The sequence below is a fragment of the Sander lucioperca genome, chromosome 9 (genome assembly GCF_008315115.2).
Source record: "Sander lucioperca isolate FBNREF2018 chromosome 9, SLUC_FBN_1.2, whole genome shotgun sequence".
Taxonomy (NCBI): Eukaryota; Metazoa; Chordata; class Actinopteri; order Perciformes; family Percidae; genus Sander; species Sander lucioperca.
The window spans coordinates 23,303,981-23,318,904 of NC_050181.1; the positions used below are offsets into that span (position 1 = coordinate 23,303,981).

The 14,924-nt window shown below is 40.8% G+C and overlaps 1 protein-coding gene across 28 annotated transcripts in view; it reads left to right on the forward strand.

Annotated features, from left to right (window-relative positions):
- The first annotated feature begins 3,487 nt into the window (after nt 1-3,487).
- Nucleotides 3,488-14,924, forward strand: part of asph (aspartate beta-hydroxylase) — a 57,437-nt gene continuing 46,000 nt past the window's right edge. For 6 of the 28 annotated variants that reach the window (XM_036005574.1, XM_036005578.1, XM_036005579.1 and 3 more), the window contains exon 1: nt 12,560-12,850. In XM_036005574.1, the coding sequence (XP_035861467.1) occupies nt 12,766-12,850 (85 nt within the window). In that variant the 5' untranslated portion in view covers nt 12,560-12,765. Of the gene's footprint in view, nt 3,765-12,554; nt 12,851-14,924 lie in introns of those variants that run through there. The other 22 variants (XM_036005582.1, XM_036005575.1, XM_036005588.1 and 19 more) reach the window with 9 other exon arrangements.

A 14,924-nucleotide genomic window follows, 5' to 3' on the forward strand; every position in this document is an offset into this window, starting at 1 on the left:
ATTACAAAAAATAAGTGTAAAACTAGTGCAAATAAATAGGTCTAGTGGTGAATATACTGCTGTTAATGGAAAAAGTGCCCTAAAACGTAAAAACAGTGTCTAAAAGAGTGTTAATTTTGACCCGGGAGGACAACACAAGGGTTAAACAGATGGAGAAATCTGCGAGGAGATCTAGATAGAGCACACACACATTCAGATGGCTGGAGAACAGCCATAGGTTACAGTTACATCAGTGCTGGTACTGTGTATGGATAAAGTGGGTCAGAGAAATCCAGCCAATCCAGAAAGAGTGGATGTCTTATATGCTCTGTCAGCAGGGGGTGCAAGAGAGCTGTTGGACAAAGTGAGAGATGTGAGTCAGGAGGCCTGTTGCACACCTGTCACCACATAGAAACCCAGAAAACACACTCACACATGCACATACGCACGTCCCAACAAATCATTTCTTACAAATTAAATAAACTAAAATGAGTATTTCTCAATTTCAGTTGTTTTTGTTTATTTTTTATTGATAATGAAATTGGCTGCTTGGACTAAAACTTTGGAGCAACAGCTATTTGAGTACAAGCCATACACACACAGAACAGAAATGAGAAACAGTGTGAAAAACACAATTCTGTCATTAAACAACCTGTTGAGCAAAATGCTCCACAGTTCAATTTGACAGAAACAATGCACCTCTCTTTGATGTACGAAAGAGGATAAGAAAAATAAGTTGAGTTCTGAGTTTAAAGTTAGAATTCTGCAAATAAAGTCAGAATACTGAGTCAAGAGTCTGACTTTACATTACATTTTTCACATTGGCCTTAATTACCTTCTGTAGTGTTGGAAAGGGTGCAGAAGTTAAGTGTTTCTTAAAATGTGTATCTGCAAGCACAAAAAGTCCATTGGAACCATAATACAGTTGGTTGTTAATACAGTGACTGTGACTACTAGGCAGGAATATCTTTCAAACCTCTTGTTGCATCTACATCTTGTATCATGCTTCCCTTTGTTGCTGCATTTTCTGTAAAGAAAACTCAGGAGGAAACAGGAGAGGCTGATGCATTTCCTGTCAAAGCCTTGTGAAGATAAAAAACATAAATCTATGGACTTTTTTATTTGATAATAGTCTGCAGGACCCTCATCTGAAATTCAGACAGGAGAGACCATTCTGTTCAACCACCCAGGCCCAGACACTTTTTCCAGCTAATTTCCCTTTGCACAACACCTTTCTCCATTTCCCTGTGGAAAAGTCTCTCTGCCCTTTGCCTCTACAAATACTGCACTCCACCCTTATCCATCACCAAGCAGATAGTGAGCACACAAGGTGATTGGCCTGTGCTGCTTTAAGGGCTCATAACGCAACAGGTTGCTTACCTGCAAACAACAGTAGGCATGTGTGCACTCTGCCTGTGGTCTCTTTAGTTTCTGTGTTACAACACAGTTCATAGGATCCTTGTGAATCTCTATTTGTCTGGAGCCTAAGGTGCAAATATAAATGCTGTGGTGGACCCTTACCCTATTTCAGCATTTTCTGAAATTTTATAAACTGGTCAATTATTTCATTAATGGAGAAAATCATTGGCAAAATAATTGTAAAAAATAATAATAATAATAATTAGCAAATTAACAAAACAAATGAATTAGCTTACTCGAATTGTCACAATATGATAAAGTGTGCATTCTATTAAAAAGAATAAACACCTTATCTTTCCCAAAACCAAACTGAGATGTGCGTCAACTCTTTCTGTATCTCCAAGGCCCTCTTTTCAGAACTTAGTTTTGGCACAAACTGATATATCACCTTAAATTATGTGATTTTTTCAGCATGTTAGGAAGTTTTGTATAAACCAAACGAGATTGTTATTTCCCTCTTTTTTTTCTTTCCTTTTGGCTAGCGGATCATTGTACACAACATTACTCCTAACCAAAACAGAAATGGTCCAATTTTACTTCTCTACCTTTGTCTCTCTCCCCACCCGTCCATACCCTCCTCTCTCATGCCTGTATCCAAAATCATCATCATATACACACCATCCATATGCACACATGGTTTGTTCCGCTGGACATACAATAGATGGTGCCCTACCCTGCCTAAAGGATATTTACACCAAATGCTGCAAGAAAAAGGCTATAGAGAATGTCTCCCAAGGAGACATCACCTTTCCTCCATGCAAATTGAACATAGGATACAGGATTGCTATACTAATGGTATTTGTAATTCCCCCAAATCAACCTGTACAGGGAGCCAGTAGCAGTTTTTAACATTACAGTTTACTTGTAGGTGAAAGCGCATATCTACCCACCACAAACACCCACACACAACCATCATGCAAATTACATTCCATTCAGGTGATTAAATCACCTCTCACGCCCAAAAACACTACTCCCCACACCAGGTCAATTACAAAGCTCCCCTCAATCACTCAACCATACATACAGTATGTGAGAACAGCACACACACACGCACACACACACACACACACACACACACACACACACACACACACACACACACACACACACACACACACACACACACACACCCTGGGGGCTGGGTTGTCTGTGAGCTGACCAAATGTGAGATAGATAACCAAATGGTCAGTTCTCTGCTGGAGGCCATGTGTGTGGATAGTTTTGCAGCTGGTTGTGAATGTTGTAATAGTGCACATTTACAATTCATGTTAATGAAACACGTCAGTTTCTAAGGCCCAAGGATGTGGGTTGGGTGGGGGAAGGGGACACACATTATAACCAAAATTTTCAGCGTCAAACACTTCATTTCCTGCCTTCTGGTGAATTTGTCTCCATCAATTTATGGTGTAAATGTCTTTATTTATGTAAAATGTTTTGTATATTCAAAACATCACGTGTTTTGGGATGAGTTTATTTAGGGAATCATGTCCATCTCAACATCAAATCTTTTAGAGAATGAGACCTTGTTAAAGCCAGAACTGGCAAAGTTTAAATCTACATAAATGTATCTTTATTTTTCTCTCTCCTGTTGTGTTCTTTAACCCCTCTATGTAGCAAAGTAGACACAGTTCTTGTTTTCCTTTTTTTTAAAGATTAGCCTATTTTTTGGGGCATTTTCATGAGAGAGAGGGGGAATGACACGCAGCAAAGGGCCACTGTGTCGAGGAGTAAACACCCATGGGTGCGAGCTCTACCAGGTGAGCTACCCAGGCGCCCCAGTCCTCTGTTTTTTAATATTGTAAAATGGCCCATACATTTGAAATCCCTGGCAAGTTGCAATACTAGTCAGAATCACTTTTGTCATGCAATTCTGACTATGGCCATATGTCATTGTCTTTTAATGTAAAGCACTTTAAGTTTACGTGTAGCCTAATTAAAGATGCTTTATAAATAAAATTGCCATTGTGAATTCTGCAGCCTATTATATAGCCGATGCCAGGGGATCTACCATCTTGCCACGTTCCAGAGGAGCGGAGAGGGCGGGCCAAAGATAAAACTACACACGGTTGAATCTGAATGCGCGACGCCTCTCGAAGTCAATTGGTCTGACAATTCCCCTGCCCCGCCTACCTTTGTGTGGCAAGTCATGTCATTGGTTTAGAGAGCTGTCAGTCTTAATGTTGAACGGAGGGGTTCTGGGTTTTATCAGACGGGAGAAGAAAATTTGATTTCTTTTCACTGCTAGAAGTACAGCCTCCCGGCCGCTCCAGTTGCTCTTCTACTACGCTCAGAGGTCTACCATCACTGCTGCCAGATATTCGCCATGGCTTCAAAGAAAAACGCTAAAGTGCACGTAAAACCCAAAGGTGCGTTGCTGCTTTTGTTTCTGTCCCATTCTATCATGAGTTACAGTGGTGGGATGTTGCGTTGCAGCCTTCAGCTTTCACTGGCAGGCCTTTCAAAGTTAATCGGGTGACGAGCTGTTATTTCATTCAGGGCCCTAGTCCTGGCTAGCTAGCTTAAATGTTGTCGACGTGTTAGCTGCTCCGTGCAAATGAGTTGGTTTAACCGTACTTAAACTAGGGTTTGGAGAATGTAAACACCGTTTATTCAAGCACAGTCTTCCTCCTCTTAATGCGCTAACACGGCAACACTGTAACGTTACTATTTGTCTCTTACACAGGGCTTCCGACGTCGCTACACATTAACGTTATAGTTACTAACGTTTGACTCTGCCTTCAGTTGGCAAATACAATTATATCAGACTCAACAACTCGCAGTGTAACTGCTCATTGCTTGTAACACCACGTCATGTTTTAAACAGCATTGTTGCACTAAAATATGGCCTTTTAGGTATACACCAGCTGTGTATCCATTGCCCAAGCTGGTTGGCCATGGCGACTCATGGGATTACAGTGGAGCACCGATTCGCACGGGAGAGATAACCTTAGCGTCTCTCTAGTGCGGGTTTATAGCTTTTTCCAGAGCCTGCCTGCAGGCCCCTTAGCTTAGCCAGAAATATAGGCCTGATCGTGGCCAGCTTCTTTGGTTAGAGACGAGTTGGACCAGCATTGCGAGTATGTGTGTACCCCGGGGCGCAAAGCACCCCGCCCCCAACTTAGTCGAGTCACTCTTCTAAGTGCTCACGTGTCAATATGAGAAGCCGGGGGTGGGGTTATACGTGGCTCTTGGGGGTCTCTGTTAGTACCCGGACCCCATAGTAAATTCATATCCATAGTTCTGTTGTTGTATTGGCTCTTGAAGAGAGCGTTGCGCGGCTCCGTTCAAATATCGTGTAGTGCCACTTGAATGTTTAATTGCATGGCACGCATCCAACGTCCCACGCGTTACTCTTAAATAAATAAATCAAACTCAGCGTGTTGGCGGTTTATTCCCCAAATAGTCTACTGCTGTCGACAAAGATAAATTGTAAAAATCTACCGCTTAGGTAGTATACGACGCCTTTGTTACAGTCTCACCAGGCAGTGGTAACGTTAACCTTCAGCCCCATGCTGACATGTGGCTGTATGGGTAGATGAGCATGAGCCTATGTTGTGTGTTAATACAAACTATTATGCGAGTGCGGCAACACTTTGCGTACACTTTGTCCTCTACCGACTGCACAGGAAGTCTCTCAAGTCCCCTTATAGTACATTTGAATAGGATGCTATCCTGAGAGTTACCACAGAAATCTAATAAACCTTAAAATATTTATATATCATATATTTGTTTTATAAACGGTTGTCTGCATTTGTTGCTACTGTAATGCTGCTCTACACACCGATTTGCTGATGAATAAGAGCTGAACATGTTGGAAAGAAAAATGTAAATGCAGCTTCAAAATATGCGCAGTTTTGCTTTTTGACTGATTGTAGCTTGATCTGCAGAGTTCATAATGTCTTATGTTGTAGCAGATCAAAGTGCACAGCTATGGTTCAAAAAGTCCAGGGAACAAAATGTTCAGTTTTTTTCTCCCTGCCCCGCCCACCACAGCCCCTATGCATGCTGTATGGTTAAACTGTCTATGGTGAGGATTACTATGAAACCAGCAGCATGTACGAAGGTTTTGATATATGAAGGAACACACTCATTTTGCAGCAGTAGATGAGATGTATTAAAGTAAACTTGTTTTTATTAAAGAGCCCACATTCATTCAAATGATGGACATCTATGGCCTAATGTTTTATTCTTTTCAAATGTGTGTGTGTGTGTGTATATATATATATATACACACACACACACACACACACACACACACACACACACACACACACACACAGAGAGATACATAATGACAGGTAGTTGCATACTGTATCAGTGACAGTTGACAAGTGTATCCATGTAGGTTATAAGTACAGTTTCTTATTACAGAGTGCAGCTTTAAAAGATGCAGGCCGAATTGTGTGACACATTGGAATGAGAGGATGTTTAACAGAAGTATGTGAGAGCCATGCCAAATGTGGATGCTTCAACACCGACATGGAGGAAGTGTCCTTTTAACTTTGGTCCATCACTGGTCAGGAACTTGTCTTCCTTAAGGAAGTTTCAGCAAGTGATTCCTTGCTATAGGTAAACAATCAAAGTGAGGTGTTCTGGAGCAATAGTGGGTTAACTCTAGAGGTTCTCAAAAAAAAAATTTCAGCCAAGGACCCCTCACAAGAAAAAGAATATCCCGGGGAGGGGGACCTCCTCATCTTTGTCCCCTTGGAATACTTTGACATGGCCTATTTCTTACACTTCTTAGTTATGTGACCGAACAGCACAAGGCAAATGTATTAGAAATAAATTATAAGTGTATTTAACATATTTGCAGATTCTAAGAGTTTATAGATTTGACTAAACGACAACTTTGCCTGTATTTAGTTGAGTTACATCATATGATCAAACGTTGTAAAGTGGCATATCAAATATTGACTTTGGCTCTCGGTCAAGCTTTATAGGAGAGTGCAAACAGGTAGGGTGTGTTTTGAACATCCCACTAAACAGTTTAGAGGCATTCAGTCTGAAATATCTCCAGTTGTGCTGATCTTATTGTTGGTTAAATCAGTGTTCTGTGAGAATACACAAGCAGGGGGTAATTTTTTGTCAGGATTAGTCCATTTATCTTGATATATTTGCACTTTCCTTTCTTATATCTCATAGTTCACCCAGTTACCTTTTTGTTGTCATGCACTCTTTATTTTTCTACATTATGCATAATTTCAATCCCTCAGGCCTCCTCCTCCCCTCTCCAAAGGGCTGGGAGTTGCTGACGTATGCAGCTGAAAGGGTAAAAGCCTGTTCCTCTGGAACTGATGTGTGATGCAGTGTTGTGTTCTTTGCATGTGCAGAGTGTGTTCTTAACTAAATCCTTTTTAGATGGAAATATCACCATGTTTTGGCTCGGTGCTGCATCATGCTGTCTGCTGGTGAATTAAACCTTACAGCACAAGTTTGAATATATTAAACAGTAACCTCCTTAAAAACAGATTCTAGTGATCCGACAGATCTTTACGATTACTGGTGTTAGAATTCTTGGACAATGTGACATACTGGATAATATTGTTGTCGAGCTTTACAGGAGAAACAAGTTCCCAGCTCCCAGGATCTCTGATGCATCCCAGGAATAGGATGCCTCAGAACGGGATATTTTTTTCCTGTATTTTTAAATGCTTAGCTTTAGAGGTGTCACGATTCGCCACAGCCACGATTCGACTTTCAATTTTAAAGTCGGGATTCCATTACATTTTCATATTTAAACTTTTCAAAGTTTTTCAGTTCTGTTGTTGCTCTGTTGTCTCTGACTCTGGCAGTGGTATCTTGCAAAGTGCAGCTGCAGGCTACCGGTAAGCTAACAATACCCTATGTCTTTAGCTGCATGCTACCAGCCGGTAAGCTACGCTGTGTCTGTTGTTGTTGTTGTTGTTTTTCATTGGAGTGCAGGGTTGGAGAGAGAAAATCGCCCATCCTGCTCTTGATTTTGATAGTTGAAATCAAAAGCTCATTTCGATCGATTTAATCAAAATAGTGACACCCCTATTTAGCATTTGAACACTGTGTTGCAAGATATAAATCCAGTGTACTGATAGGATTGAGATACATTTTCAAATAAAAGAGAACCTGGTGGCAATAATTTCTTCTGGTCTCCTGGACAAAAGTATGGCGTTTCGTTAGTGTCTCATTCAGCATTGTAGCAGAATATGTTGGACGTGTCCAGGTCGATTTTCTTTGCTTTAGTGAAATCCTTAAAGAAAACACACTCAGTCCTTATTTAGGCTACGATACCTGCCATCATATCAGAAACCAGTGTTTTCTGTTGCTAGGTTACAGTATAATCTTATATCAGAAATGGCACATAATTGCAAGTCTAGTCTACCAAGTTTGTGATAAATTAAAATGTCTGTTGTTGGAAAAGGGTTTGGATTTGTGAACTTTTAAAAAGCTGAAGCTACTGTGCTATGTTTGACCAGCATGTTTGTTTAATAAGCTTGCCACTAGCTCAACAAACAGCTCTAGCTAATACAAGTGACTCTCTGGGGATTTGTCACAACAAAGCCAGGCACAGGATTGTTTCCTGCCTTTTTTGTTGTGCCCAGATCACAGCCTCCATCATCGGAATGCACTGTGCACCGTTACAGATCCTGGCGCCATGAAATCGAATCCGTAAAGTGCAGCACTAAAGGAGTGAATGTAGTTGGCTGCTAGGTTGAGGATTTTGCTGAGCTGTTCCTCACAATCAGAAATGTACCTGCTTGGTGTCAGGAGACCCCTAACATATTGATTACATCAACATGGCCTTAAAGGCCCTTAAAGTGTGTGTTGAAGACATTTCTGAAACAGAATTCTCCTGGGCCTCACTTCTCCAAAGCAGCTGTTTTTAAAGTTGGTTAAAGTTTAGAGGTGGGCATTAAAGGACCAGTGTGCAGGATTTAGGAGGATCTATTAGCAGAAACGGAATTTAATATTTATAATTGGGATGCTAATTTAGAGTTATTTTCTGACCGATCGCTGACCTTTTGTTAACTGATCATTAAACGCAACGGAGTTCCAGTTCACCTGTCCAGGAGACATACTTTCCACGTTCTGTGGACAGCTGCGGATTTGGACCGATTGCACAGCCACGATGTTCCGCGCATTGTCGTGGACACAAGCAGCCATTTTCCTGAAACCGCTTGAGCGACAGACACAAGTGCACAGCGGTCCGCCGCGTGTATGTCTGAGCATGTCTCCACCGTGCCTACCTGCGAAGTTGTCAGCTGTGTGTCTGCCTTTGCATACTCCTTGTGTAGGACATCTGAGTAAACCCGCTAGCCCTCATCGAAACAAGTGGCATTTGTCACTTGGCTCTCTGCTGTGAGCGCCGTCCAGCAGAGCCACGAGCAGAAAAACACAACTTGCTAAGTTAACTAGCAGTTAAGAAATATATTGTGCAGCCTATTTTTATTTTGTTTTAATAATATTGTTTTTAACTGATTAGTAAGAATTTGACGGATGAATACTGTCGGTTAAATGGTTAATCATTAACATCCGTAATTTATTATGTTTTCATTAATATATATAATCACCTGAAACTAAGAATTGTGTTTTCACTAGCTTAGAGTGAGCCCTTCACATCTACATAGGGAGCAGGTCCACTTCAACAGAGCCCACCATGTTGCCATGTTTCTACACTAGCCCAGCACGGACAAACCAAATTCTGACTTTTAAAGTTTTGACGTTACCTGAAGGCCACCGTAGGTTTTTCTACACACTTGGAAAAGGAGCAGTAAGGGGAGGGGTTTTCAGTCTGTTGCAATCTGCAACCTCACTGCTAGATGCACTAAATTCTACACACTGCTCATTTAAGTCCTTTGTCAGAGCTTACTGAATGTAAGTGAGGTGTCATCCAAGGCATAAAAACCTGTATCTGTGTGTACACACATGAAAATGCACGCCCATCAAAAGCCAGAGGGAAGAGAAGGAGTTTCGAAGGCGGTACACAGCTGCCCTTACATAAGACTCGAAACAAGCTACTCAGTCTGAACAATGTACTGATCTTCACAGAGAATAGACTGCACAGAGAGAATTTTCCATTTGTTTAGAAAAGAATTAGCTGCTGTGGTCCTATAAGAATGAAGTGTATGGAGGAAGAGAGCAGTATGTTGTTGCATGGTTTTTATGTTTGCTGCACAACAGTTTGGTTTTGGTGTGTGCGTGTGTGTGTGTCATTTTCTTTGCATTGTCTTGTCTGTGAGATATGTCCATATTAGATTGTGCCAGTATCGTTTTTTTAACGGTACTCTGCAGGGCTGCAACTGACGATTGTTTTTATTGTCCATTACTTTTTCAAATTAGTTGTTTGGTCTATAAAATGTCCAAGATGACGTCCTCAAATTGTTTTGTCCACAATTTAAAGATTCAGTTTAACTGTCATAGATGAGTATGAATTAGATATTCACATTTAAGAAGCTGGGATCAGAGTATTTTTTACTCAAACCGATTAATCTATTAAAATAGTTGGCGATTCATTCAATAGTTGACAACTAATTGATTAATCTTTGCAGCTCTAGTACTCTCCTTAACACAGTGGGGGGGGGGTATACATTAATTATGTGTGTATGTTATTAAAGCAGTAGGCTTGTTTTGCATCCTTGAAAACCAGCCATATAAAATTCACTTTGGTTATATTTGGTTTTCGGTATTTATCAGTTGTTTGCTGTGGGACTGACTTGAGATCTTTAAATGGGTTGGGAGGAGAAGAACAAGACCTTAGCTACCTAAATATGTAAACCTGAATTTCTTGCTGTCTAAATATGTAAACCTGAATTTCTTGCTGTGTCTAATGGGTCACCATACAGGTACTCTCTTGAGGTAACAGTATCAGTCGTGTTTCTATTGACCTATTTTGTGCTCATTAGAAAAGCTGACGGTAAACTCCAGTATTTGATAAAACTTCCTCAATTGCACAAAATGTTTTTTTAAGCTCACTTGAGGTTTTTGCCTTTTGTCAAGTAGTTGATTTGCTAAATGGGATATGGAAATGTCTTTGCCACATAAACTCTGATGTAAAAACACAAACATTAAACTCAGAAGACTGATCAGTAGAGGTGTGACAAGTTCTCGTCCCACGAGATCTCGCGAGATTAAAACGTTACACGATATTTCTCGTCAAGGTTAAAAGTTGTCTTGCGATAACGGTAGCCTACACAAGTGCAGAATTACGTCAGTTCTACTCGGGACCAATTCATGTTAAATCAATCAAATTTCTGTCTGGTGTTTTTTGCCCCCAACGTCTCCTCCCAGGCAGCGCGGCAATGGTTATGTTTAGGGTTAAGGTTCGGGTTAGCTGCCTGAAAGGCGCCGTTGGAGGCAAAAAACACCATCGAGCCTACATTTTGGTATCTGAGGCCGCAAAAGCTTCTTTGTCCTCTCTACGTGTTTTCACAGAGAGTGGGGCTCAGCACACGCACACACGCGCAGTGGCAGACAGAGAGAAAGTTACGCCACCTCTGCAGGTGTTCGCAATGTCGTTAAAGCGGACACAAGTGTGGTTACGCTTTTCAAAACTTCACGTAGACAGCGTTTGCTGCAAAATTATATTATGGCGAAATTGTCGTGCAGTTGAATGTTACCCTTCCGAGACAGACAGGTGTTCTCTATTGCCGTGGTGACTGACTGACAGGCTGGAGGTTGAAGGGCAAGTCAACTTTTTTTTTTTATACCTTTTTAGCAAAAAGGCCATTTAAAATGGTTTACATAAAACATTAAAGAGCAATTAAAAACGGTCATGAAAATAAAGCCGCTAAAAAACTATAATAAAAGTTATAGTGCAGTGTAAGAAATGAATAATTATTTGATTAATAGGTTGTAGGCACGGGTTTGGGAGGAGAGGGGGGCGCCACAGTTATTAGGTCTGAAGAGGTTCGTTATACAGGAGAGAAGCCATTTGAGTTTGTGGCAAAACCTTTCAAAGTGCTCATTTTTCATTTTGTGACTATTTTTTTCGGTCATATTTCATCATTTGAAGTTTTCTTTAAAATGGTGTTAAAATCTTGTCTCGTTCTCATGAACCCAATCTCGTGTCTCGTCTCATGAGCGGAGTTTCTCGTCACACCCCTACTAATCAGCAGCGGTTTTCCGCTGGCAGCGTCTTCTCTGTCCATACACTTTCCATAACGTGCCTTTGTCTCCGTACAGCATATAACATGGCCAAAACTTAACATGAAAGAACAATTAAAACGTGCTCAATTGAATCAAATTCCTGAAGACCTCTTAATTTTTCTCTTGTAGATCCGGCCAGGTCGTTTTGTCCAGTTCGCAACCTCTACTAACTTCTACTCCTGTTTGCTGCAGCCGTGTTGCTAGCCCTCACATGGTCAAACATTCAGTTTCAGCGCCGCAGCTAGGCCTACACACCATAGACTGTATATAAAGATGGGCAACGCGTCTCTACTTCCTCCCACTGTACAAAAGTGAAGCCAAAGTATCCCAGATACGAGGGCTGTTATCTTGTAATTTTGGAGCCAATCTCTGCGCTGTAGTGCTCGGGTGGTGGAGCTGCGGTATCAAAGTCCTGCCCATACACCAACTCGACCAATCGCGAGTCAATCACAGCTGTCAATCATGACTTTTCACCTGGTTTTTATAGCATCAAATGACCAATAAAAACCAAACTTGTCATAAAAATTAACACTTAAACAAATCAGTATGATAAGAACTACAGAAAATGACAGAAACCATTTTTGTGAAAAATGTATTTGTACTTTGCTTCTTTTAGTTTGACCCAGAGGGGCTTTGACCTATACTGCATCCAGCCACCAGGGGGCGATCCAGATGTTTTGGTTCACTTATACAGTCTATGCATTAACCCCTGTCAAATATGTTTTTTCCCAAAAAGATGGGTTTTTATTGTCATTTTAGGTAGTTCTTATCATGCTGATATTTTTTCAAATGCAAAATGAAGGTAGAGCCCTGTTTTTATTGTCTCCGTTGGCGACACAGGGTAACAAAGTGGACTTTTATTTTTTTATGTAAATGTACTTAAATTTGACTGTAAAATCTTTCAGATCAGGAAGATGAGAGCGGGCAGTCCTTTCAATCTGTCAGTGCAGTCAGCCTGTTGTTCCCTCTGTCTGTGTGTCAGGCCCAGCTGGTCTAACAACACTATATATAGCTGTGTTTGACCTCCAGAGCCATATCAGGCTCAGAAAAAAAATCACAGAGAGCAAGGAGAACTGACATATGAGCAAGAGTAGAAAGCCAGTAGAGAAAGAGGGGAGGGACAGAAAGAGACTGAGAGGAGGCAAGACCAGGAGGCAGAGATACCCTTAGCTTGGACTGTAGGCTGTCTTTGTGGCCAGTTAACCTGTTATTCGGTTAGTTGGCAAGCCAGGCCGTCACTTGGCAGGGATGGGTGATCCAGCGACCCTGGTCGAGTCCGTCACAACTCCTGTTGTCACGGCAATCCCCACGGTGACAGCTGGGGAAATGCAAGGTGAGGAAAGCCTACGTTCAATGGCTACTGACGGGATAGCTGAGAAGGACAAAGGAGGGAATGTGGAGGTCATCGGTTGGGCTGCTTGTTTGGTTGCAGGGTAAAGGATTAAGTGAGGAATTGAGCAAAAAAGTTGACCTCTTGCAGGACTGAAAGCAGGTATAGTGTTTTGAGCTCCCATTTTCAAAAGTTTTTTTTTTTTTTTTTTTCTTGTCCTGGAGCCACGATCTGGTGTATTTGTTTTCTGCCTTGTTAGCTCGGTGGGTGTTGTCTCAGTAGTGCAAAAACTAACACTAAACTGTGAACACACTATATTAGGGATACACCGATCTGACTGGGCTCCACCGATACCGAGTACCCATCCAATACTGGTGTTTAATTAATAAGCTGTATGACCCACTGTGTTGCAGTAACTGGAATCATTCTTTTATGTGAAAGGCAACATCAGGCTTGGCTTCAACATACAACATGGAACAAATGCATAGATATAAATTGACTGTTTATTATTCAAATAAAACCTTGGCACCATCAACTTGGTAAACATCTTCAAAATTAACAGGAAATTCTTCAAGTGTAAACATTTTAAATGCAGCAACAAATTGGCCAAAACTTAAATAGGAATTCAAATTTCCAGTATATATACTATATATAGAATATAAACCTAATTGAATAGATCAGCCCTATTGTCAGCGATGCCAGATCCAGCTGTTTAAGCCAGTATTGGCCTGATAGTGTCCGATCAGATCAATGCACAATCTTGTGCTACACATTATTTTGATGGGAATATGTAACCAACATGGTTGTTTTTAAAAGATTCCTAAGTTTGGAGAGCCAGGTCATTTAAGTATTTTAACTTCAAATAATACCTATAATACATTCCTCATGCTTCCAGCTCGTCATAGTATCTTTGACCCACATTCATGTCCACTTTTAGATTAATCTAGAACAGGTTTAATGCAACATACCTTCCACATGCTTCAGTATTTGTGCTAAACTAGGCTGACCACTGAACAGACAAACCTCTGCAATAGAGGCGCAGAAACAAAGCTGATATTGATATCCTCAGCTCAGTAAACGGGGATTCTTATAAATATTGGAGACTTTTAGAGGTGTGGGGGTAATTACATTTCTTCAGTGTATTTTGAGCTGTACAATTGATCTAGAAAAGTCTGTCTCTCAAACTTTGATCTCAATATATTGACTTTAAAGCTCAAGCTAGGGTGTCAATGGATTCTGTAATGATAAATGTTTGTTCAGAGGTAACACTGTCAGTCACTGTACAGATTGAGTGTTAGACTTTATATTTTAATATACAGCTTGCTATGTGAGTACTTTGAACTGTGCTCTTTGAGTGTGTGTCTGAGTTTGACCTAGCACCATGTAACATACTTGAACACCTGTTCATTCTCTCTGCCACTATTCAGCCCATCATGCATTGTGGGTTGTTGGCACCCATGGAATAGCTTCTTGGATAATCTTTTTCTCTGTTTCCATCTCCTGGCTCATTTCCACGGAGCCAGTTCTGAGGGATTAGTGCAGATACTGCAGATGACGGGATTCCTAGCAGATTTGCCCAGATTGTAGTGTAAAAAAAATATAACATTTCATACTATCTTAATGGGAACATATCATGACACACACACACACACACACACATTGTGTTTAACGTGTGTTTGTATTTCTTAAGATATACATTACTTCAAGTCCATAATGTCAGATTTTGTTTATTCTTTCTGGGAAATCAAAAACGACGCATGTTAATGACATGGTAGACTCTTGAGCTCTGGTTTTTAATTTGCATTCGCAATACTGACAACATTAACTGTAATAGCTCTGTATCTGGCAGTTAACCAGACTAACAGGGTTAGACTTAAAGACAACTGTTCCATAAAAGCTGTCCAGATGAAACTCACACCTTCGTTTATGTTCCACCTGTGTTAATTACAGTTGATATTAGCCTAATGCATGTCTACGTCTTATTTATTCCCAAGGGTGTACCGAACATTCCTTACTAAATGCTTCAGGATGAATTCATATACAATTATACTCCCAGAACAAAGTCACAACTAAGTTG